Source organism: Dryas octopetala, chromosome 6 (assembly GCF_963921425.1).
Source record: "Dryas octopetala chromosome 6, drDryOcto1.1, whole genome shotgun sequence".
Taxonomy (NCBI): Eukaryota; Viridiplantae; Streptophyta; class Magnoliopsida; order Rosales; family Rosaceae; genus Dryas; species Dryas octopetala.
In genome coordinates this window covers 6,498,879-6,522,706 of record NC_141371.1, presented here as the reverse complement: position 1 = coordinate 6,522,706, position 23,828 = coordinate 6,498,879, and the positions used below count along the sequence as shown (strand labels likewise).

Genomic DNA, 23,828 nt, shown 5'->3' with positions numbered 1-23,828 from the left:
GTATTAATTAAACATGGTGACCATTTCTCTTCGCTGTTCGACAAACTTGGTAGGTTGTCAAAATAGAAGAAATCCTCATTTTCATTCATCCAATTCGTTTCTTCTTACCATCACCAAAGCCCTTCATTGGATAACTTGGTTTCTTTATTCGAATCACACTTCCCATTAAAAAGTATTAAGGGACAAGTAGTTCATGTTACCCAATAGTCCTAGTTGGTTGCAACGAAATTCAGAGCATAGTAATTAGACCAAAAATCTGTGTGTAATTAATTAGATTATATATATGGGTTGGTTTGTCATGCTGGAATTAATTGTGAGCTGTGCCTCCTAATCTAATCTCTACACGCCTCCATTTCTTCACGAAAACCACATTACACATGGCGTGGACTAACTTTCATAGCTAATTAGTTATTTCACTACTTCACCTCTATTAATTAATTACTGGTAATATTTATATATCTCTACGTACAAGTTAACAAATGAATTGCTTTGTGTTAGGTATGGGTGTTATATCTGCTGTGGACTGGCTGCAATGTATATATGGGTGTTCATCTACTGTGGACTGACTGCAAATGGTTGGTCTTTGCAGGCAAGAAATTAATATATATAGAGGAAAAAAGTACATTTCTTTGGGTTATAATAGACCCATTTAACTAACTTTTATATATATTGTGGATCTTTCATTGCAGTTTCAATCCCTTGTGATTTTAACTTATCTTAGGTTAGGGGTCTTGCTTAAATAAATGACATTTTATTTGTGTTTTCTCCTTATCTCTTTGGGTTAATGATTTCTTTATTTTGGCCAAAAAAAAGATTTCTTTATTTTTCAAAAGATATGATCAAAGCATGAAAACTAGTGGATGAAAGTCGAACTCTTACTGTGAGTGTGAGGATAACATACTATTCCGTGAGTGGATCCCATACGCCTCTGCTTCCCAAATTAGATTCCAAACTTAATTTACTATATATTTAACCAAATTATTCTTACATGACAAAATTCTTCCCCCCCCCTAACACCCCTTTTTTTGTGTGGTTTAACAGTTTGGTTTAACTTTAGATAATGGTTCCGCATTTACCTTTGTATTAATATATCTTAATAACAGAATTAGGATCCAAACTTAATTTACTAATTCTTTGACCCAATTAGGTTCCTCATGCTCTTCTTTTCCTTTCAGTAATTTATGGTATTGGTAACAGCCTACTAGATATTTTATCAAAAGAAATCTAGAATGGTTCCAAAAGCTTTGTACTGAGGTCAATGATGACCCCTACATCTGCTGATATACAGGATCGCTAGCTCAGTTGTGAGGCCATACAACTGTTGAAAGCGAAACTGGTTAATCCAGCTCACTCAAAACTCAAGACCTTGCCCACCTAGAAAGCCAAATACCATTAGAAGAAAGCTTTTGCCCAGAGCAGTTGAGAAATTAATGATCACACATGACACACCCACTGTGTTACTTATTTTCTTAGGAATGGAGAGTTTGTTAGTTAGTTGTGCGTCTTCATCCTTTTCCTGACGTCTATTTCTCTCTTTTCTTAAGGAGGTCTTCAATGGCATAGGAAAGAAATGCCTTACCGAGACTATATTTTTGTTACATATATTGAAGAAAATCAAACTTTAGAACTATTACTCTACCCTCCATCACCATTTGAACTAACCACAAGGGCTTAAGCATCGAGACTAATTTCAGAATTCCATTCTGTTGCAGCCTATCAATATAGAAAATCCATGCAGTCCACATCTTGGTTACAAGAAAGCCTTATTTACTGTTGGCACATATCATCTATGTAGACACCAGAAAATAACTTGCATGTTCTATTGCTGCATTTCTAATAAAAATGAGAAAGTATTCAAGTTTTTACAAAACCCTAGAAAGAAAAAAAAAAATTAATGAGGGTAGCCGGCAAAGAAAAATATTGTGACTAGTTTTTCATCAGCCAAACCATCCCTAAATAAAATGGGAAGAGGGTCTAGTTGTAGACCCATGACAGAAATTTTCTGCGTTAGAGAATACCAACAAAAAAGGCACACCTCTAGCCTCTAGGGGCAACTTCATGAATCTATCTATTGGAAGTTGCCTCACTCTGTCTTGGGCTTTGATGGTTCTCTCCTCCTGGATATTTGAGACCTGCTTGTAAATCTGCCAACGAACTTGAGGACCTCATCGATAAGAATCACCGGCAATGCAACAGCCAAAACCAACAGCCATTCGTTGAGGCTCAGGGGCACAATGCCGAATACTTGAGCTAGGAATGGCACATACAGAATCAAGAAGTGCAGGCCAAATGAAACAGACATGGCCACAAGGAGCCAGGGGTTGACCCATGGGGGCATTGTCAACAAGCTTCCGTCCTCAGAAAGGGCATTGAGAGAGTTGAACATTTCAATGGCAACCAGCACGGAGAGGGAGAGTGTCATAGCTTTCACTTTGCCACCATGGAAATAATCACAGGGGTTATCATCAAAGTTGAAGACCTGAGTTCCAGCTGTGAAGGGCGAAGCGGTAAAATTCTTCCAAGATGAGCACTGTCCCCAGTGAGAAAGTTGGGAGTACGTAACTAGGGAGTGGCCATCCGCACTGAGATCGATACCCAAGAAAGAACCATGTGTATACCAAATGATGAACACGCCAACAGTTGCCAGTCCAACATACATCCCGATTACCTGTTCAGCATAATCAAGTTTCAAAAATTCAAGTGAAATTAGTGAGATTTTTCTCGAGTGAACTCATGCAAACATCATAATGCATCAAGTCAAAAGAAATAAGAGAGTGAAGAGTAAGCTACCAAATAGCGAAATAATATCCAAGCACTGATAAGCGAATCATCACTTCTGCGTGGCGGCTTCTTCATTATGTCTTTGTCCGGAGGATTAAATCCTAATGCTGTTGCAGGCGGTCCATCGGTAACAAGATTCACCCACAAAAGCTGGACGGGTATGAGGCCTTCAGGAATACCTAATGCTGCTGTTAAGAATATAGATGCAACCTCACCAATGTTGGAAGAGATCATGTACCTGAAACAAAATTTAAATCATGGAAAACACAAACATGTCTTAGCATCTAACAAAGAATAAAAAACAAGGGGGAAAAATCCTAAGTGAACTAACAAAATTTCCAGGATTAAATATTTAAATTTAAAAGTATAAATATCTGTGGCGGCTTCCAAAGTTGCGGTACATGCTACGTATGTAAATTACTTCACCAGCCAGGGTGCAGACAACCAAAAACAGTAAATGTCCCCATGCAATATGAACTCTTCTCTTAGCCGTTTTGTTTATCATACTACGGTTATAATGTTATTTATCCTACCCATTTATATCATCCAGGAGTGTTTTATGTCATTATATGTGACTCTAGAATTATGCTGGGAATAATTTTCTTTAAAAGCAAAAACCATTATTTTAGTCACGTCTTTCTAAAAGCTGAAGAAAACACACAAACCTGATGAAGGCTTTCATATTGTTGTAGATAGATCTGCCCTCACCAACAGCAGCAACAATTGTGCTAAAATTATCATCGGCAAGAACCATGTCAGAAGCTTCCTTTGCAACCTATAAAGGAGAAGAAATCGGAAAGTTGGCAATGGTGAGCCGAAAATGAAAGGAAATAAAGAGTTAGTAACTTAAGCTGGAAAATACAGTGAGTAATTGACATCTACAAGATGTCATTAACAATATAATTTATGGTTCCTTATCCTTATTCCTTAATACTCATGGGTTGGTAACATGGATCCTGTTTCACAAGGCACACCATTTAAACCTATAAAATGAAATCTTATACAAACAATACAATATGCATCAATTGCTTTTATGCATGTTACTAGCCTCTTGGCATGTGCTCCACACATGTCAATTGGCATTTTTACTGTGTTTTTTTCTTTTTATATTTTGTTATTAGTTTTATAACTTCCAAGTCCCAACAATTATCTCATATCTCCATGTTTTAAGGTAGTGGGCTGTTTTTATTTTTATTTTTATTTTTTAAATTTTATTTTAATGGTTGTATTTTACAATTATGTCCTCATTTATTGGTTTTTTTTATGGGACTGTTTGTTGAATGAAGGGTAATTTAGGTAATCTCATTTTTTGTGAAGCCTGTAACACCAAACCCTTCCTCTGGCTTTATAATAGTAAAGATTTACTAACCAGACTGTAAAAATGAAGATTTCAATCCATGCACTTACCCTGCTAATCCCTATAAATAAGTTATATGTCCTATTGATTTCATATTTTATTTAATTCCTCCTATCAGAAAAATATATAAAATTACTTCAGTATTCTATCACAACACTCCATGACAGGTACCCTGAAAAGTTGACATTGGAAAATGATTGAACATGCAAAAACAAATAATAAATTACCTCAGTTCCAGCAATGCCCATTGCAATCCCAATATCGGCAAGTTTCAAGGCAGGTGCATCATTCACTCCATCACCAGTCATGGCAACCACTTCACCATCCTCTTTAAGCAACCTCACAATCTCTTGTTTGTGCCTTGGTTCAGCCCTTGAAAACAGAAGCCCACCACTTTGTCTCAGATGGGCTTTCGGATCAGGCAGACTCATAAACTCTTTTCCAGTTATGCTTCTTGAACTTATGTCGTCATTAGCACCAAACACACCTATTTCACGGCATATAGCTTCTGCTGTGTTCTTGTTATCTCCAGTAATTACCATAACACGGATTCCAGCTGCTCGGCAGTCTTCAATTGCTTCATAAACCTCCCCTCTTGGCGGGTCCTTTGAAATTATTAAAATACAACCATACAGAGTTAGTTCAATAAATTAAAATATTATGACGAGATGAATAAGTAAAAAGATGCAGGGACCAGCCATGTTAAAACTCACCCTCAGACCAACCAATCCAGCAAAAATGAGATTGCTCTCAATTGAAGAATAATTGGATGGATCAAGTAAAAGCTTATGAGCTGGGTGTTCGTCGCCATCATAGGATTCAAACTCAGAGAGCTCCTCTTTGAACGCAAAACCCAGACAGCGTAATGCACTGGTTGACATCTCATTAAGAGCTTGTAAGATATAGTCCCTTGAGTTTTGATCCAGTGGTGCAACAGTACCATCAAGCAACTGAACCTTAGTGCTTCTCTCCAACAAATTTTCTACAGCACCCTGCCATATGCAGCACCTCATTTTAGAAGTCTCATAAAGCTAATATCATATTTTAAATAGCAGTACAAACCTTCACTAGCAATGACTTTTTCCCCGACCGAGAGTTGACAATTACACCCATGGACTTCCTATCACGATCAAACTCAAGAGTTGCAACTCGGCATTCCGATTCAATCCAACTCTGGCAACAACCTTAAGAAAAGATGTGAACACAGCAGCAGTAAGTAAATTTTACAGTTTCAAAAGTTATTAACAAATAGAGAAAAGGAAGCATTTCAAGTCTGGAGTTTGACTCACGTAGTAAATCTTTTTTACTTGATGATTCAGCACCCCGAGACCCTTCAGGAAGGCCCATCTTCTCAACTAAAACCTGAAATGACAAAATGACAGACTCAAGCATAGTTACCTAACAAATTGACTTGCTTTAAAGCAAGAACGTACTATAACAAACAGATCCTCCCAGAGTGGAATTCACCTAGAAGTTTGCTTGGTTCCACAAGATATTCAGGTTATTGATCAATCGCGCAGAATAACAAACACATAAAGTCAAAAGCATAAATAGGGTCCAATCTAACCTTTAGAGCTGCCTCAGTAGGCATTCCATGAGCAACATACTTCAGTTCTGACTGCGTTATGCCAGCATCATTGCAGACAGCAGCTACCTTTGCAATCGTTTGAAGATTAGCATCCATACGACCAGTTGGCCAGTCATGTATTTTACCGTCAAATGGATTGTATGTAGTCCCATCAACCTTAAACTTCCTCAGGATAGTAGGTTTAGGACCCAAAGCTACAAGTTTTGACACTGCCATCTGGTTTGTAGTCAAGGTCCCTGTTTTATCGGAACAAATCACAGTCGTACAACCCAGAGTTTCAACACTCGGTAGCTTACGAACCAAGGCATTCTTCTGAGCCATTTTGCGTGTACCAAGCGCCAAGCAGGTGGTGATGACTGCTGGCAAACCTTCAGGAATAGCAGCCACAGCCAATGCCACTGCAATCTCAAAGTAATAAGTGCACTTCTCAAACGAAAACTTGAAATTCTTCGGCCACCCATCAACATATTCCCAAGTGAGGAAGTACTTGACATTGATGAGCCACACCAATGCACAAATGACTCCAATTATCATTGTAAGCATCTCTCCAAACTCATTGAGCTTCTTTTTCAATGGGGTATCTTCCTCACTCTGCGAGGCCACATGAATTTGCATATGCACCTTCCCAATCTCTGTTGCCATCCCAGTCTGTGCAACCAAGCAAATGCAATGCCCATTCACAATTGTCGTCCCTGCGAAAACCATACTTCTTTTCCCTTGAATGTCAGCGTCTTCAGAAACCGGCTTATTAGTCTTATTTACCGCCTCACTCTCTCCAGTTAACGAACCCTGCTCAACCCTCAAAGTCGAGCTAATCAATTCCACAACACGCATATCGGCAGGCACCTTATCCCCAACCTTAAGCTCCACAATGTCACCGGGGACGAGCTCCTTGGCCGGCAAATTGGGAATCTTATTACCATCTCGAATCACAGACGCCTGCTCCGATTGAATCTCTTTAAGCGCCTCGAGCGCCTTCTCAGCATTGCTCTCCTGCCAAACCCCAACTATGGCGTTCACAATCAGGATCAAGAAGATCACCAAGGGCTCAACAAACGCCGTGATCTCCTTCTCGCCGCCTTCGTCGCCATCCAACCAAGCCAGCACAAAAGAGATAACGGCCGCAGCGAGCAAGATACGGACCAGAGTATCGTTGAACTGCTCCAAAACCAGACTCCAAATCGACTGCCCCTCGTGCTTCTCCAACTCATTCGTTCCGTACTCCTCGCGCCGCTTCTCGACGTCCTCCGATCTCAGACCTAATTTCCTGTTCACGCCGAAGTGTTTCTCGCACTCCTTAACCTCCTTAGCCCACGCAGGGAAGACATCCCGATCGGACGGCTTAGAGCCCGTGTTGTTCTCTCGCTTTCCGAAATCTTGCCCTCCCTTCCCCATTCAGATCTAGTACAACAAACACAGAGAATCAATTTTTTCAGTGAAAAATTCAATCTTTCAGATCAACTCATCCAAACAAACTGATTCCCCAAGCAAGCCAATCGCTCGAAACCCTTAAAACTGAGAATCGAATCCAAAGGAAACCGAAACTCCGAGCGGTTTGTAAAATTCAATCCCCCGGAACAAAAATCAAATATTAAACAAGAAAGATAAAGGAATTGAACTGTTAGCGGTTTGACTCTTCAAACAATCGAGCTTTCCAGAGAGTTCAGTTCGTACCTCCAGTCAGAATTGCTTTTGTGTATGTGTTTGTTTCTCTGGAAAATTATAGGTCAGTCTTAGAGAAAATGGGAAAGAGAAAGAGCTTCAGATCATGCAATCGCACTCGCCTCGGCTGCTGTGCCGCTCCCACTACCACTCTGCTTCTGCCTTCCACTCCTTCTCTCTCTCTCTCCCTCTCTTTTTATCTGACTTTTTTTATAACAGATTATTGGTGGCTAATTGGCAATTAATTATGGATTAAAATAATTTAAATGAAGTTTCGGCGAAGCAGGCTAGCAGCCTTGCGTGATTAAACTAAAGACAGAGTGCTTGGGCTTGACGTGGGTCGAATGTGACAGCTGGATGCTGGCTGATGTGGAGCAATCCTATTGGAGAGGTGTCGTCCTATCTGGTTTTCTATTGGTTACATACTCACATGTCTTGTTCGCGTGGGAAGTGCGGAACCGCTTATGATTCTTTGATTCCGTTTTTATATTTCCGGTTGGAACTCCTGCCTCCAAAATAAGTAGGCGCTGTCGTTTTGCGTAATGATGCGAGTACGGTCAATCTGGGACGTCCAATCCGTAGTTTTCTTCTCATTGACTGTAGATCAAACACATCTATTGACTTTTCTTAGACATATCTAACTGCATATTTTCCGTAGAGAATGATAATTCTCATTTGACCACATATTAATCATTTTTATTATTATAAATTTACCCTTAACGTAAAATTTCTTTGAAAATAACATTTAAAATAAATTCAAACCTTTTTATGATAGTTATGGGCACTCAGGGCCTGCGTTATATAATTTAATTAGTAAGAAAAGAAAAAGAAAAAGAAAAAGTGTTGTTAGAGATATTTTTAAAAGAGGAATGCTATTATTCTCTTTTCACAGCATAAATTTATGATCAAAATTATTCATTTTAAAAATCTAACTATAAATATTATTTTTGAAAAAAAATCAACTAAATTAAAAATCGTTTGATTTTGTTTATTTCTACAAAAAATAAACAAACGATTTTGATAACAATTTGATTCACCGTTTGTTTATTTGATAACAATTACATAAACAAACGATTTCTGATTTAGTTAATTTTGTGCAAAAATGATCTTCAAAAAATTATCTAAATAATAAAGGACTTCGATTATAAAAATACACTGTGAAATGAGAATAATAAAATAAAAAATCTGAAAAAAGGTGGATAACATTCCCATTTTTACAATATTGTGGTTAGTGGGTTAGTTTAAACATTTCATAAAAATGGAAAAATGGATGGGTGAAGTAAACAATTTGGGGAGGTAATAGTTTCTTTCAATTGCTTTTCCTTTTTAGCCATTGCCATATTTATAAATTATTTTTCATCTATAGCCATTGGGATACTCGAAGATATACTAGATTTAAAATATTTTTTATAACAAGCAATATATTACTGAATAGAAAATCTCAAAATATAGTTTAAATATGTACAATCACTTGCAAATCACATATATTAAATAAGAATATTGGTATTTTGCATCCGCATATATAGAATTCAATTATAAGACATATGAGTTTAGAACTCGTCTCATGTTTACTTTTTTACCTAAGACCATTTGCAACTTAAACTTTGTTCTAACAATAAAAGGTATAATTATAAGGTTGACTATACAGCTTTGTAACAAAAATAGTTCTCATACTTAAACTTATAATTTTGCTTTGGCTAAGATCAAGTATAGTATCTTATGTTACTTGTTTTGGGGTTTATATATGTCAGATTGGACAAAAAAATCCCCCGTAGGCAATTGATGTTTTCTCGTCATTTATCATGAGTCATGACTAAGACTAACTTTGCTAAGAAAGTTATAACAAATAAATTAAATTTGAAAAAAAAAAAAAAAAAGCGCAAAGAAAAGACCATGACCAACTTTAGAGGCACTTTGAGCCTGTGGTAAGAAGGAACTCTTTCCCTTTAAGGAATAAAGTATTGTGGAAACTTAAGCAGAGGATAAAGCATTTCAATGCAAGAAACATTGAACTTTGAGCGGAAACTTCCACGAAAGAGGAACCTTAAAAAGAAAAAAAGAGGGTTTTATGTTTTTTTTTTAGTTGTTAACCAAAGTTGTTAATTGAATGGTGGTGAATGGCCACAAATGCATATATAATAAGTCTTTAATTAAAATTATATACTTTTCAATAAAAAAAAAATGGTGTGCCATACTATAGGTCCATAAACACCTTGTTTTCTTGCGAATAGCATATGCATATATGCTGCCAAGGTCAGATTTTAGCCATTAAAGAGGAATCAAACTTTACAAAATGATATAGTTCATTAAAAAGCATCTACAAGAAAATATTTTGCTCACCACATTTAATTAGAGAATATCATGTTTTTCGACATAAATATATTCACACATTTAATTACAATAATCATAATATGGCATCAAGCGGGCCACATGCACAAAGTAAAATAATAGTACTACACCATAATTCACAAAGAAAAATAATAGTACTACACCATAATTCACAAAGAAAAATAATAGTACTAACCATATTTTATTTTTGCAAAATTTTAGTAACATGACTTCAACTTATATGCATGTTTCGAACGATAATACCACTTTCAAAGTGACCCAAACGATGACTTTAACATTTATTTTGATTAAGAGAATGATAGATTGTTACTTTTGTTAAAAAATCTGTTATTTTTAGGGGTTATTTTTTTTATTTTTTTTTAGATAACATAGTACTAATCATAGTTAAGGTTGGTGAGCCAAAATTTTCTCCATAGAAGACCATGGTATTATTCGATGGTTGTTAACAATGGCAGTTTTTGAACATTGTGTATTACATGCACAAAGTCATAATGCACTCGAAATCAATTTGCATGTGCTTTGAAAATTATAGGACCCACTTATCAATCAAAAGTTTGATACTTTGATGGCAAACAGGGAAAGTAGATCAGGGTTTGAGTCATTTGACTAGTGACTTGGAAAATATTAGCTTTTGAAGCAAGATAGGAATAATTTTCTAAGATTAATATATGGAATACTTTATAGGGATATTAATTTTTGAATATAACATATCCAATGTTCCATATTCTTATATAGACTGCAAGCGAGTAGGCTCCAATATTAAATCGTGTAAAAACAATTTGTCCACATTTCATTTCATGCATAAAATCAGAGCACTCGTGAACCTCCAACAAGCTGGCTTTACAGGCCTACAGCTTGCTGTGTCTTGATTTTGGCGAGACAAAACAAGATCGCTGAACAAGTACAATTATATATGGCTTAATTATCGATTTACCACTCAAAATTGTAACTCATTCCCACTTTACCACCTGAAAGTTTTTTTGTCCCAGATTACCACCTGTAACTTACATCCGTGTCCCATTTTACCTTGTTCCGTCAACAATTCTGTTAATGCTGACGTGGCGCGCTGGATGTGCGCCACGTGTCACATCTTTTTTGTATTTTTGTATTTTTTTATTTTTCTATTTTTATAAACTTTGAAAATTAATTAAAAATAGCTCCGAACTTAGAAAAATACACGGAAAATTCCTACCGACTTGTCTTAACTAGTACTAATTTACTATAGGGTCAAAATGCCAATTTTCCCTCTAAAAATTTTCAAAAAATTTGGAAAGTCCAAATTTATTTCTAGAAAATTAAAATACTCTAAACTCTTTGAAAATTCATAGAATAATCTCCCGAACTCCAAAAAATATGAGGTATGCACCGTTAGTCTTCTAAAAACTAACATTACCTTTCTCGTGAACACTTGCTACCCAAAAGACCTCTCGGTCTTAGAGAAAAATAAAATTCCCTATAAAATAAATTCTAGAAAAATTCTAAAATTTCTGTAAAGTCTCGAAATAATTCTCTAAAACAAGCTTTTGGTAATTTTTCAAAATATTTTTGAGAATTTGTCCAAGAGTTTACGAAAATTCTAGAATTTTTTCTAGAATTTATTTAATAGAGGAAAATTTATTTTAATTTTTTAGAAATAAATTTGGACTTTCTAATTTTTTTGAAAATTTTTAGAGGGTAAATTGGTAATTTAAACTTATAGAAAATTAGTGCTAGTCAAGACGAGTCCGTAGGAATTTTTCGTATATTTTTCTGAGTTCGGAGCTATTTTTAATGAATTTTCAAAGTTTATAAAAATAAAAAAATAAAAAAATGCGAAAAAATAAAAAAAAAGATGTGACACGTGGCGCACATCTAGCGCGACACGTCAGCATTAACGGAATTGTTGACGGAACAAGGTAAAATGGGACATGGATGTAAGTTACAGGTGGTAATCTGGGACAAAAAAACTTTCAGGTGGTAAAGTGGGAATTAGTTACAGTTTTGGGTGGTAAATCGATAATTAAGCCATTATATATTGCCAATTTGGCAGGATATGTATTCCAAGTAAGATCAAATTTATGGACCAACGTCCCACAACCATGCCCTTCTTCACATGCTATTATTTTTCGACCAAGTCAAGCAGTAGATCATTTGTATATTTATGGCCAATTAGGTGTTTGATAAAATGCGTCTCAGAGCTGATCAAGAGGTACCTTCCTTGTACTTGTGCTCTTTGGTTGTTTAATATTTGTTTATAATGTTGTGAAGTGTGACAGGAAGCCACCAAGAAGCATGTATATTGGATTAGGAATTGGAACACAATTAAAGAAATAAGTGTGCTGGTGTCCCTGTCGGTTGTTGTGTTAAGAAAATAGAGATATTCCAAAGCTCCAAGCATATACTTTTATTGTGGAGGAGACCCAAGAAATCGTTGTTGGTGGTGTTTGACAGACATTTATGTTCAATTTTTTTAGGCAGGAAAGATCTAAGAGTCAATTCGAATGACATTGAACATAAGCAAGTTGAATTTGAAATAGTTGTCATTCAGGGAAGTAAGGAACCAAGGATGGGAAAGACCCAGAAAAAAAATAGAAAAAACCAAAAATAGTGTGACTTGGAGAGAAGGAAAGGTTTATTAAATGTGAAAGTTGGAAGTTCAGTTGGAGACTTTGAGGCAAAACTGAACCTACCACCAATAATGACCCATCAAAATCTCATGATGGGTGTCTTGTTTGGTAACACTTTAGAAATTGTATGTTGGGGTTTTTATTTTATGGCTTCGTAAGGTAATGAAAATTAATTAATTACATATACCACCCCAAAATTATATTATGTTTGACATTTTGTTTCCCAAATTAAAAATTTTGACACTTTATCCCTTAAATTCAAACAAAGTTAAGAGCAATACTTGTAATTAGCCTAAAAAAATAAGGAAACTGTGAAACCATTGTGAAACTTACATATATGACAATGGACGAAGATTTAGCCCATGTTGGGTACCTGTATAAGTGATTGTCATCTATAAATGTATACGGATCTTACATTTATCAATGACTAATAACTGTCTTTATGCCTTTATGCCTTTATGCATTTAAAAAACAAACTAAATAATTGTGAAACTCATATATAACAACAACTGACAGTCTCCCACAAACATGACACTCATGTAAATGAACTATTGAGATTTCTTTAGTAACCATTAAGTCACCCAATGAATTCTTCAAATAGATAGATCAGATTAGACGAGAATGTTCTCCATAATAATAAATATGATTTATTGTGCTTATAAGATTTAGTTTGTCAAGTCAATTTAAGTACAAATTTTGACATTATAAATTGTGAATGAGTACTTCACATTAAGCGTTTGAATACTCAATTGCTCACTCACTATTCGCGTTAGAACATTTTCACATAATTTGTGGTCAAAATATTGTACAATTAGTAGTCACATTTAAGGGAATCTGTAATTCAAATCAATACCCTATGATGAAAGGTAAACGATAAAAGGCATTGATTGATAAAATTGGATGGTAATGAGATGGAATCTGGTTTGGGTACTACTTAAGGTTGACCAATGCCCAGTGGAGTGACCCCAGGTCCCACTAATTCACTTGGGATTGTTGTGGGAGACAAGCCCTGTTGTCTTTCTCAATATGATGTCCTACCAAGGAGTCAAACATAACATAGAGTTGACATATAGCTATTGTACGTACGCTTCTGAGCCTTCTGCAATTCATATCTGGTGCTGTGCAAAATGAAATAGAAAATGATGAATCTATCATTTCAACGGTGCAAAATGAATGGCATTTATGGAGGCCTGCCCTTCTTCTGCAGAAGTGGATTTATGTTGCAGGCCTGGCCCTTCTTCACAAGTGGATTTATGTCTCTTAAACTGAGTGCTGGAGGTGTACAATGCTGGGTCAAAATCTGGGCCATATTGGACTCGGAAGATATGGGCCAAGACCAGCCCTGGGTTTTGGTCAGAGTTGGTTTGTGAATTACAAATAACACTCGAGCCTTTTTTCTTGTTTGTGAATTACCATGTTGATACATATTGACTTATACAGAGAGATTAGTAAATAAGAGAAAAAAATTAACACGTGTTGGCTTGTAAAGAGGAATAACTCTTTCGGATAAGGATGAGCTAAACACCTTTTTTTATCTTGAGGTGGACTGTGATTCAAAAATGCTTATTTATTGTATTTTGGGGCAATGCTATTCTTTGGTGACTCAAATTATCTATTATTCATGACATTTAACATCCTTATAGCTTTTCTAAAATTCAGTTTTGGATAAATTTTATAGATTATGCTTTGACTTTTTTAGAGCATTCTTTCCAGTCTAATTAGTTAGAGAGAACAGCTCAGTCCCACTTATAAGGTTTTTTGCCTTCAACTTTAATCGTTTAAGTTTGGGTTATAATCATTAGTTTGTGTTACAATTTTTCCTTTTTACTTCTTTGATCAAAATATTCAAGGTTAAAATTAGAAATTGCAGACTTTTTTGGTGTGCTTAATATATTTGATCAATTATTGAGTTCTCTAGATATTATTTCTAGAGAATATGAGAAAGAAGTTGTTAAGTTGAAAAAATTAAAGGATTCTTAGATCCCAATCCTTAGCCCACAAAATTTGGTTTCACACTTGTGTGCAAGTGCAAACAACACATGTAGGCATTCCCTTTAGGCCATCCAATTCATGCCCAACAGCACACACACACACACACAACACACAATAAGACGCAGTCATTGCCAATTATGTCAAATCATTCCATATATACACACCCACATAATAACATGCCTAATCACCTCTCTCTCTCTCTCTCTCTCTCTCTCTCTCTCTCTCTCTCTCTCTCTCTCTCTCTATATATATATATATATATATCTTTTCTTGCAATCTAAGTCTTGTGCTTTATTTTTTTTGGGTCCAACTCATATCCCAATTTATAACCCCAAAACTCATTACATACACAACTGTGAGTCTAAGACGCTTCCAAGCACTACTGCTGATCGAGAATGACTTCAGTTTGCATATCAAACTGTGTCAACGACGCACGTGACCCGCGCGTGCCGGTCCGGGCCAACTACGTGAACCTGTACAAGTGGCCGGAGTCGGATGCGGAGTTCGTGAGGTCAAGGAGCTCCAACGGGCGGCGGACAGGTGGCGGAGCAGGAGGGGTGCAGCATGGGGGGCACCCTAGGGTGGTGGACAGCATATCATGCAGGCAATTGTACCTGAGGAGCTACAAGTTCTCCAGGAAAGAGACTGTGCCTGAGAAAACCCAGAAGTGCTTTGGCAGAGTCAAGGACAAAATGGTCAATAATTATAATGGGTATAAGAAGGACAAGCAGCCCAAAAGCCGCAAGAGGAAGTGTTTGGTTCTCAGGAAAGTCAAGGAATTGTCTTCTGCTGCTCTGTTTAGAATCTTCCAGAGGTTCTTGTCTTGTTCTGCTAGTGTAGATGTTGTGAATCACAAAGATTAATTCAACTCTTGTATTGTTGTATTTCAAAGTTTGTTTAGTGCTTTTTGATGTTTTCTTAATTTATAACCAGATATGGTTGTTCTTTCTGCTTTAATCTGTTTCTTAAATTTGTATTAGATTATAGTTATAAATGGTGAAGAGGAAGATAAGTTATATATATAAATTGGGTTCTGCAATATTTCTGTATTTGCATGTTTTGGCTTAGAAATTTGCATTTGTGTTTTTTTTTTTTCTCTCTCCTTGCTATGCGTTGTGGATGCAGAAAAGAGGAAAGGGCCGAAAGGCTCTCTGAAAGGGAAAACCCAGATGAATGCATGCCAGATGAGAAAGACTTAGGTGTGGCTAATTTTACCTGAGATGCGCTGAGTAAGTGACAGAATAATTTAACTAAAATATAATAAGTACGTGTTCAAAAAATAAAAAATTATCATCAAATTTGGACATATGTCATCTTTAAACTAGTTTATTATGTCATATAACACTGTCATGCGACAAAAATAGCCTCTCACAAATTTTCCTTCAAATACAATCCAAATTGACACTAGTAAATTCCACGTACAAATTATTTGGTTTTACTTTTACCTTCTTTTTTTCTTTTCCCTTTTATTTCATAAAATACTCTGTCTGTATACTTTTCAATTTTGCATTGATTATACTAAGCTAGTTTGCTTTTTGGGTCATGGAGGGGAGTTAGGAGTCTATATTTGTTCGAGTGTACACAATATTATAAGCCAGTGAGTCTAAGTAATATGGTAGGTAGCTTACTTAGCTAATTGCAGATAGAAAACAATGTGTGACAGCTGTTTAATCATGATTCATGCTTCAAAGACTCAAAGTCGTAGAAAGTCTTCCTACTTGGCCAATGCATGCTTGACACGTTGACGAAGTTTGGTAGAGAATAGCTAAACTGCACATAATGTTTCAAAGATTAGTTGCGTATAGCAGAAGAGATAGGGTCATGAGTGGAACATATGAAACCCTAGCCTCAATATTATATATATAGAGACTAAACCAAAAAACTTTATGCAACAAATTTGCCAATTGGCTTTGGATTCTGTTGGGCAGAGGGAGCTATGCTATGAAAGGGACTAGCTCTTTTGGGTCAAAGAGTCATTCGCTGTCTTATAGGAAAAGCCTATTGTTACGGTGAATTTTTCCAAGGAGTTGGTGCCAATTGATAAGAGCAAAATAGAAAACAAAGTTCTTAAATGAGCAATTGCACATTTGCACATGGTGAATGAAATGAATAGGATGCTCCTCTTGTAATTAAAAAGTGGGCACTCAGATGAATTTTTATGTGTAACTGTCACACCGATTTTTTTTTTCTCACAACACGCATATAGATCTTCTATCATATATAAATGAGTTCAATATATATATATTATGAGAAAAATCGTACGGTCACGTTCAATAATTTTTGCTATTTTCACTCTTAAATCTATCGGGATTAATTTTTGTTCTCATTGTCATTAAAGGTTTTCAGATTCACATATATTAAGAATCAAATTATGGAATGAATAATAATGCACACACAAATTATCAATATTAAAACATAGAGGAAATTACAGATTTAGTCCAGTTAGTTTATACCTAGTTCAATTTTGGTCCACAATCTTTTTTAAGTTCTGTTTTGGTCCACTAAATGTTCCACTTGTTCAGTAAAGGTCCATATTTGTTTTCTCAAATTTGGCATGCTTTTTATCCTATCAAATCTCACCCAAATTCAGCGAACATATACTTGTTTTAAAGCTATGTATTTCTTCTTTACAACCATATAAAAATCATTCAAATTGGAGTTCTAAAACTCAAGATAATTGACCCCAAAGTAGGATACCCGAAACTGCCAATTTTTCAAACTTCACCCAATCTCAATTCTTTTAGATTATAATACTCCAAATTTGTTTTTATGACTAAGAAATGATGAAATATAACTTATAGTTCAATTATAATTGAAGAAAACACAACCCAAAGGATTTAAAGTCACAAATCTGAACCTTTACTGAACAAATGAAACAATTAGTGGACTAAAACAGAACTTAAAAAAGATTATGGACCAAAATTGAACTAGGTATAAAATAAGTAGATCAAATCTGTAATTTCCTCTAAAACATACAAGTGGCCTGGGCCTGCCCTAGCTACCTAATTATTACTATGCTTATTATGCCTATACATGTTTCCTTATTTTTCATTTTTTTTTTTTTTTTGGCTTAGGACTTGGGAAGAAAAAGTTTTAAAATTTTAGCGAAAAACTTTGTACTCTCCTATAAATGTTATATTGTTATATTTTCAATTCATTATATAAGGTGATAAATTGTCTAATGAAAACATTTTCCAAATTTTAACAATTAAGATAATTAACTTATCATATGACCGCTAGCTAAGAGTAAGGAAACCAGAGTGACAACTCCCACACCGAGCCATGGAGAAAAAGAGAAGATATAATGATAACAGTCACCAAACCCATTGGCTTTTGCTGATGGAAACTTGCATTCTAAGGAGTTATCAATACGCCAGCTCAAACTCGATTCCTATGGCTATGGCCTATGGGGCTCATCACCATCTAAAGCTATAAAAAAATCGAGTCTTCGAAACTCCTAATCATGACTCTCAAATTCATTCTAGAGAAGTATATATACCCCAACTCCTAAGGACCAAAGCTTTGCTTGGGGGTCTTGGTCTTCCTTTTGCTAGATTTCAAAGACATGCAACACTACTGACACAGTGACACCTTGGCCCTCACCATCTCTTTTTGGCGTGTACAAACAACACATATCTTTCCAAACCTCTACTTTATTAGCCCAACTCTTTATTCATGTCCCACAAACTCGGTAGCCCAACTCTTTATCAATGTTCCACAAACTTGGAAGCCCAACCTTGAAGCTTCAATAGGAGCTTAGCCATGAGACCCATTCCACACCAACCCGTTTTAAGTTTGTTTTATGAGTAATGCTATTTGTAACACAACTTGTTTCAATATGAGCTTAGCCATGAGATCCATTTGACATCAACCCGTTAAAATTTGTTTCATCGAGTAATGCTATTTGTACCATATTTCACAAAACAATCCTATCCAAATCTCACAGTGGTAGAAGCCATTCGTGTAAGTGAATTATACTACATAAATCTTGTCACTGTAAATATGTTACAAATAGTTTTATTCTTATTCACCTCCTTCAATGGTCAAGTAGGGTATAATAGAGTGTTTGTCCCCAACTCTTGACCGGTATTTATGAAGAAACCAAACAAATTTGATAGTTGTTGTTGGTTTCCTAGGACCACTATTTACGAAGAAACCAAACAAAATTGCTAGTTGTTGCAGGTTTCATAAACTTTTTGATAGCTGTTGAAATAATTTTTTAAGTGGAAATTGTTTGGTTGGTGTTGATATAATTTTTGTAGCCTTGTGGCTTTGTTTGGTTCATTGGTTACATCGTTTAAATGGGCCTTGTGGATTTAAACGAAACAACTATATTAAATATACCGATAAAGCAGAAGGAGGAACATACTTCTTTTTTTTTTTGGGTCCGGAGAAACAAACTGAAATTTGAATATGAAGTCAAAACTTGTTTGCATTGTAAAAAGAGGCAGTTGCCAATTATGTACTAGAGTTCCAAGTACTTTTCTGGATCAGCATTCATCATTAAACCACAAACTGTTTTTGATTAATTTAATTCTTGACATGGTTCGAATTAAATAAAGAGACGGGTCTCTGTATGGAAATAAATAAAGCGAGGGAGCCCGGGAGGTCACCTTTTAGGGAAAATGATTGAATGAAATTTATGGCTTGCATAAAGCCTGTCCCAACTCTAATCAGGATACAAACACCAACTCAAATTGAAAAGTTAATGAAAATAAAAGAAATAAAAAAAAATTGAGCAACCCCTTTTATCCCAAGTTGAAGCCTACGGATTTTTGGTTTACTGCTAAAGTAAAGCTCAAATATCATTGCCACCATTATCATAGTTGATCATTGACTGTGTAAATACAAGGAACCAAAGTTGCTGCAATGTAAAGCTCAAACATCACTGCTACCATTTTATCATAGTTGATCATTGACCACCAAAAGCAACCAAACACTTGGTTCCATTAAAATACAGCATGCCCCATACTTCTTTTTTATAAGAAAAACAATTTTTATTAAGAAAAACAACTGATATGCCCCATACTCACTCAGCATTAAAAATCATCTAATGCAGTCAATGAAATGTTTCAACTACATCAGCAACTTAACATACCACTAACACCAAAGAACAAGATTAAGAATTGAGGTGAGGCAGGCAAAAGATAGCAGTTTAACGAAGAGAACTCTTTTCTAGCATATCTTCTCAAATTTATTTGGTCAAGGATTGAAAAAACACTAGCAGAGACCCTTGTGTCATGATTATATACAAGGAGCAAAATGGGGTGCACAAGAAGCAATAACAGAGCATAAATGAACATATCCAGCCTTCTGAAAAGATAGATAGATATAAGCAGTTTCCATGCACATTGAGATAGTGATGATTTAGATGGAACCATAAAGCTCAGAAGGGCCTAAAAGAAGAACACACAGATCCAAAGAGCACAGTCTCAGCAGTAAAACCTCTACAAACGAACATACACAATAGAAAGGCGAACACACAACAAGCTGGTTATTGCCTCTGAATTTTTTTTGATAGGAGTTATTGTCTCTGAATTAAGACCCAGAGGTCTCCAAAGAAGGTAATGCTCCAAAACGACAAGTTATCGCATGTCTTAATTTGTATTCTTCTTTAAGGTTTGTATGTTGCCAAATTAATTTTGATGAAGCTTGAGGTAAGTTTTACAGGTCAACAGAAGTTGCTAATTTCTTGATTTTCTGGAAACCTTACAGACTGTAGCAGTGACTTGAAGATCTTATATCTTGAATCTCTAGTAGTTTCAAACCAAGCTTACTATTAAAATCACTGAATGCTTCAATCATTAATTTCTGTAGTTCAATTAAGGAAAAAGGTTAACAAAAGAGAAAAGCCTTGATAAAGAATGTAACCTGTCAATTGTACAGAATTGCGAAAAATTATTGTGTGACAGCTCAAATTATAACACGTGTACTATCCAAACCCAAAACCATTGTCCTTAACAATGTGTTATGCATTATAATTTTGGTGGAATGGTAACACCACGTCAAGATATACACAATAATTTTTCATAACTCTGCACAATTGACACGTTACATTCTTTATATAGTATTTCTCTTTTGTCAACCCTTTTCCTTAATCAAACTAAAGCTTCTTAAGGGTTGAATCACCATATTTCTTAAGGGCACATGCCCAGGAAACCTAGGCTTGATCTTGATCACCATCGGGCAGAAATCATAATCAATCTTATTATGAATGAATTTATCACACTTCGTAATAGAAAAACTCAAATTCTACACTATCATGCAGAAATCATTATAAGCAATTTGATTGAATATTCTATTAGAAATCCTATTGTGAATGAAATGAGTAGCAATGGTAGAGTGGTACAGATCAAATTGATGAGGGAAAAATAAGCATAACAAACAGAATTTAAACCGATCCTACCGCTCAGAAATCATTATCATCATTATAAATTGAGATCATTATCAGCATTTTAAATCGAAAATCCTATCAAGCAAAAGCTAAAGGGCACGGTTTCATAAGCCATCAAACATCTTATAACAGACAGAAAAATAATACAATTGAAAAAGGAAAACAGAGAGGAAACAGTAGCAGCAGCAGACCTGACCCAGCAATCCTATTCGTAAATCCGATAAGCAGAACTCGAAACATAGCATGGGCAGCAGCAGCAGCAAAGTCAATATAGAGGGGCAGCAAAATTTCTACACTACCCAATTCAAAGCTCAAACTCCTCGTCCCTAAGAGCCATCTCTGCAGCCTCTTCTTCCTCCTCGTCAAGAATGAAATACTCGTTCCTCTCCACCGGCCTGAACATATAGAACATGACCATGTAAAACACAAGGCTCGCGGTCTCCTCTGCCGCGTTGCTCACCCACTGGTACTTGTAAGCCGCAATGGTTTTGAGGGCGAACACCACTATTCTTGTGAAATACAAGTACCCAATGACGACAATGTAGAACTGCCTGAAAAGGGTCAGCTTGGCCAAGTTCCTGGCGGCCTTCCCGTCGGTTTTCGAGGTCTCTCGGAGAGACCGAATGGACCAAACAATGGGGAAGATGATAGCGCAGCAGCATATGATGTCCACCAACAAGAACACCTGGTTCCAGGTGACCCAGTCCTTGATAAACGGCCCGGTCTCGCCGATCACAACCGAGGCCAAATTGGCCAAGACCTGCAGAGGGATCACGATCATCAACACCTTCTTCTCCTTCTCCTGCAAAAACGGCTTCAAAAACGACCACCCAGTCCCGATCAAAACGATCACGGTAAACAACAAAACGACACGGAGGAACTGGAAGATGTAGAACAACACGTCCCAGCCGTGGGCCGTCCCGGTGATCTTGACGTAGTGCTTGTCCTCTGCCGCGCAAATCAGATTCAACGCCTTCATGAGGAGCAACCCGCCCATGAGGAGATGGATCCGGTGTACGGATCCGGATCGTCTGTTGGAGTAACAGAGGGAGATCCAGAAGCCGAGGAAGACTAAATACGCGAGGCAGAAGACGAAGAAGAGCGAAGGGAGGTGGGTGAGTCCGGCGGAGAGGTAGTCCTTGGCGCCATCCGGGTCGAGATTGTAGACCTCCGTTCGAACGTTCATGGAGACCGTGGTCTCCGGCGCGCAATTGGCGAAGAAGAGGCTGTACTCATTTGGAGCAGTGACCGGGAACGACTGGTTGAAGGAGGAGAGCGGTGGCGGCGCGAGCTCTCTGAAATTGAAGAGGTGCGTGATGTACCGCGAGTCCAAAACGCACAGCTGCGGGTTCTGCTGGATCTCCACCAGCACCTGAAGCAGAGATTCTTCAGATAACAAGAAGAACCCGAGTCGCGACGAGTCGATGTCGCTCAGTTTCGAGGTGACCGAGACCGAGGACACTCGGATGGTGACGTGGCCGCTGTGGGTGAACCCGAATTTCTCGAACAGGATCATGGGGCGGTTGTCGGCGGAGATCGTGAGGGTCTTGATCTCCGCGGTGGAGAGGGGTACTAGGGCCACCAGGACGGCGAGGAGCAGAGGGACGACGAGGGGTACTTTCGTCATTTTCGCTCGGCGCGAGTGGTCGGCGGTAGCCTAGGGAACCGCTGCGACTTGGTCAATGTGGAGGTAGAGAGTTGGAGATCGGAGATCGCAGGAGGTAGTGAGGATTGGGATTTTCTTTTGAGCGACGGAAGGATACCAAGTTAGCGTTGCGTGGATTATAAGATTTCGTTTCGGTTTCCCCGTCATGCCCCCCTCTCTCTCTCTCTCTAGACTCTACGGCCCGGCCCAATTTACTGCTTGTGGGCTCGGTGGGCCAGTAATCTTATTCTCTTTTCTTCGTCGTGGACTTTATGGAGAATATTGTAGATTGCATGTGCAACACATGCACGAATATTCTACCATCAAACACCGACATTGCCCTTGTGATGGTAATTTTTTTATTGTTTTGTTGTTGGTTTTTTGGAAATCTAGCAATTTTATACTTTATAATCTAGAGTTAAATACATTAATAGTTTTTACATGGACGAAATTGTCCTTGTACTATCGAGTTTTTTTAACAGTATATTTTATTGTGTTCTTCCTAAGCACTAAAATAAAAGCTGAAATACTTATAGTTGTTAGGTAACCTATTTGTAAAAATCGTAGAATTAGTAACTCTGTATCTAAGTTCGATCATTCTTTCTCCTAAATAATAATAAAAAAAAAAGCTGAAAGACTTTGGTTTATAAATTTTAAAGTTGAGAGACTATAATGGAAACTCCACCAAAATTTAGAGGAATGTATTTAATCATATAATCTTATTTAACATTTCCATTTTAAAACTTTTCAAAAAAAAATTTTAAAAAAATAAGATGTCTTTTTGGTAATAATTAGTCCAAAATCCCAACTCATTTAATCCAATTAAGATAAGTTATCATATGCATTTGAGTAAAATATTAAATTTGAGAAACAAAATTTCAATGATAAGAGTCAAATTTGGCGAACGACAACACCAAACTTAATTTAGGAAAGATTAATTGAGGATTTCTCAAAATTAGGAAAGTTTTAATAATGATTGATGTTGGATTGTAGGTGATTTTCTTTCAATTTTAAAATTAGAGAATAGTTATTGAGAGAAATTCCTTTTTTATTTACCGAAGGAAGGGTGGTAAGAATCAAAAAAAATTTCATGAATATGGATGACAAATATTTATGACTTAAGTTAAAAGCCTCAACCAGTTTAATAGAAGATTGAAGATGACATGAATGGTTTGATCATCAAACAAACTGAAAAGGAACAATGCTAGACAACCTGAATTTTTATTAAATATGATGATATGGTGCGGCCGTAATATAAGTTGAAAAATAAAAGAAGAGTATTGTTATTATTTCTAAATTTGGTCACAAAACTTTATTCACAAAATGAAGTGAAACTTTTTATTTATTAAACTAAGTCCACTATAAATCTCATTTATTTGTAACTGTATACTAACATGACACATTATTTGGTAGATAAATTGATGAATGAATTTAATGAGATTAGCATTGTTGAA

The 23,828-nt window shown here is 36.4% G+C and overlaps 3 protein-coding genes across 4 annotated transcripts; 1 reads left to right on the top strand and 2 right to left on the bottom strand.

Moving 5' to 3' along the window:
- Positions 1–1,678: 1,678 nt before the first annotated feature.
- LOC147281720 (calcium-transporting ATPase 1, endoplasmic reticulum-type-like) lies at positions 1,679–7,565 on the bottom strand. 2 transcript variants are annotated; one of them, XM_086246860.1, is made up of 9 exons: positions 7,401–7,564; positions 5,706–7,127; positions 5,428–5,500; positions 5,201–5,322; positions 4,852–5,130; positions 4,366–4,743; positions 3,447–3,556; positions 2,791–3,019; positions 1,679–2,668 (listed from the first exon to the last, which is right to left on the bottom strand). In XM_086246860.1, the coding sequence occupies exons 2-9, from the start codon at positions 7,119–7,121 to the stop codon at positions 2,084–2,086; spliced, it is 3,192 nt and encodes a 1,063-aa protein (XP_086102986.1). In that variant the 5' UTR covers positions 7,122–7,127; positions 7,401–7,564; the 3' UTR covers positions 1,679–2,083. The 2 variants fall into 2 exon arrangements, with proteins under 2 accessions (XP_086102986.1, XP_086102985.1); XM_086246859.1 differs by having other exon boundaries at positions 5,706–7,565.
- Positions 7,566–14,710: 7,145 nt separating this feature from the next.
- LOC147281719 (uncharacterized) lies at positions 14,711–15,231 on the top strand. Its single transcript, XM_086249112.1, has one exon. It carries the CDS (start codon positions 14,731–14,733, stop codon positions 15,196–15,198), a length of 468 nt encoding a protein of 155 aa, XP_086105238.1. The 5' UTR covers positions 14,711–14,730; the 3' UTR covers positions 15,199–15,231.
- Positions 15,232–20,662: 5,431 nt separating this feature from the next.
- On the bottom strand, positions 20,663–22,523 carry LOC147281718 (protein CANDIDATE G PROTEIN-COUPLED RECEPTOR 7-like). The gene has a single exon (XM_086247423.1). It carries the CDS (start codon positions 22,354–22,356, stop codon positions 21,034–21,036), a length of 1,323 nt encoding a protein of 440 aa, XP_086103549.1. The 5' UTR covers positions 22,357–22,523; the 3' UTR covers positions 20,663–21,033.
- Between the last annotated feature and the right edge of the window lie 1,305 nt (positions 22,524–23,828).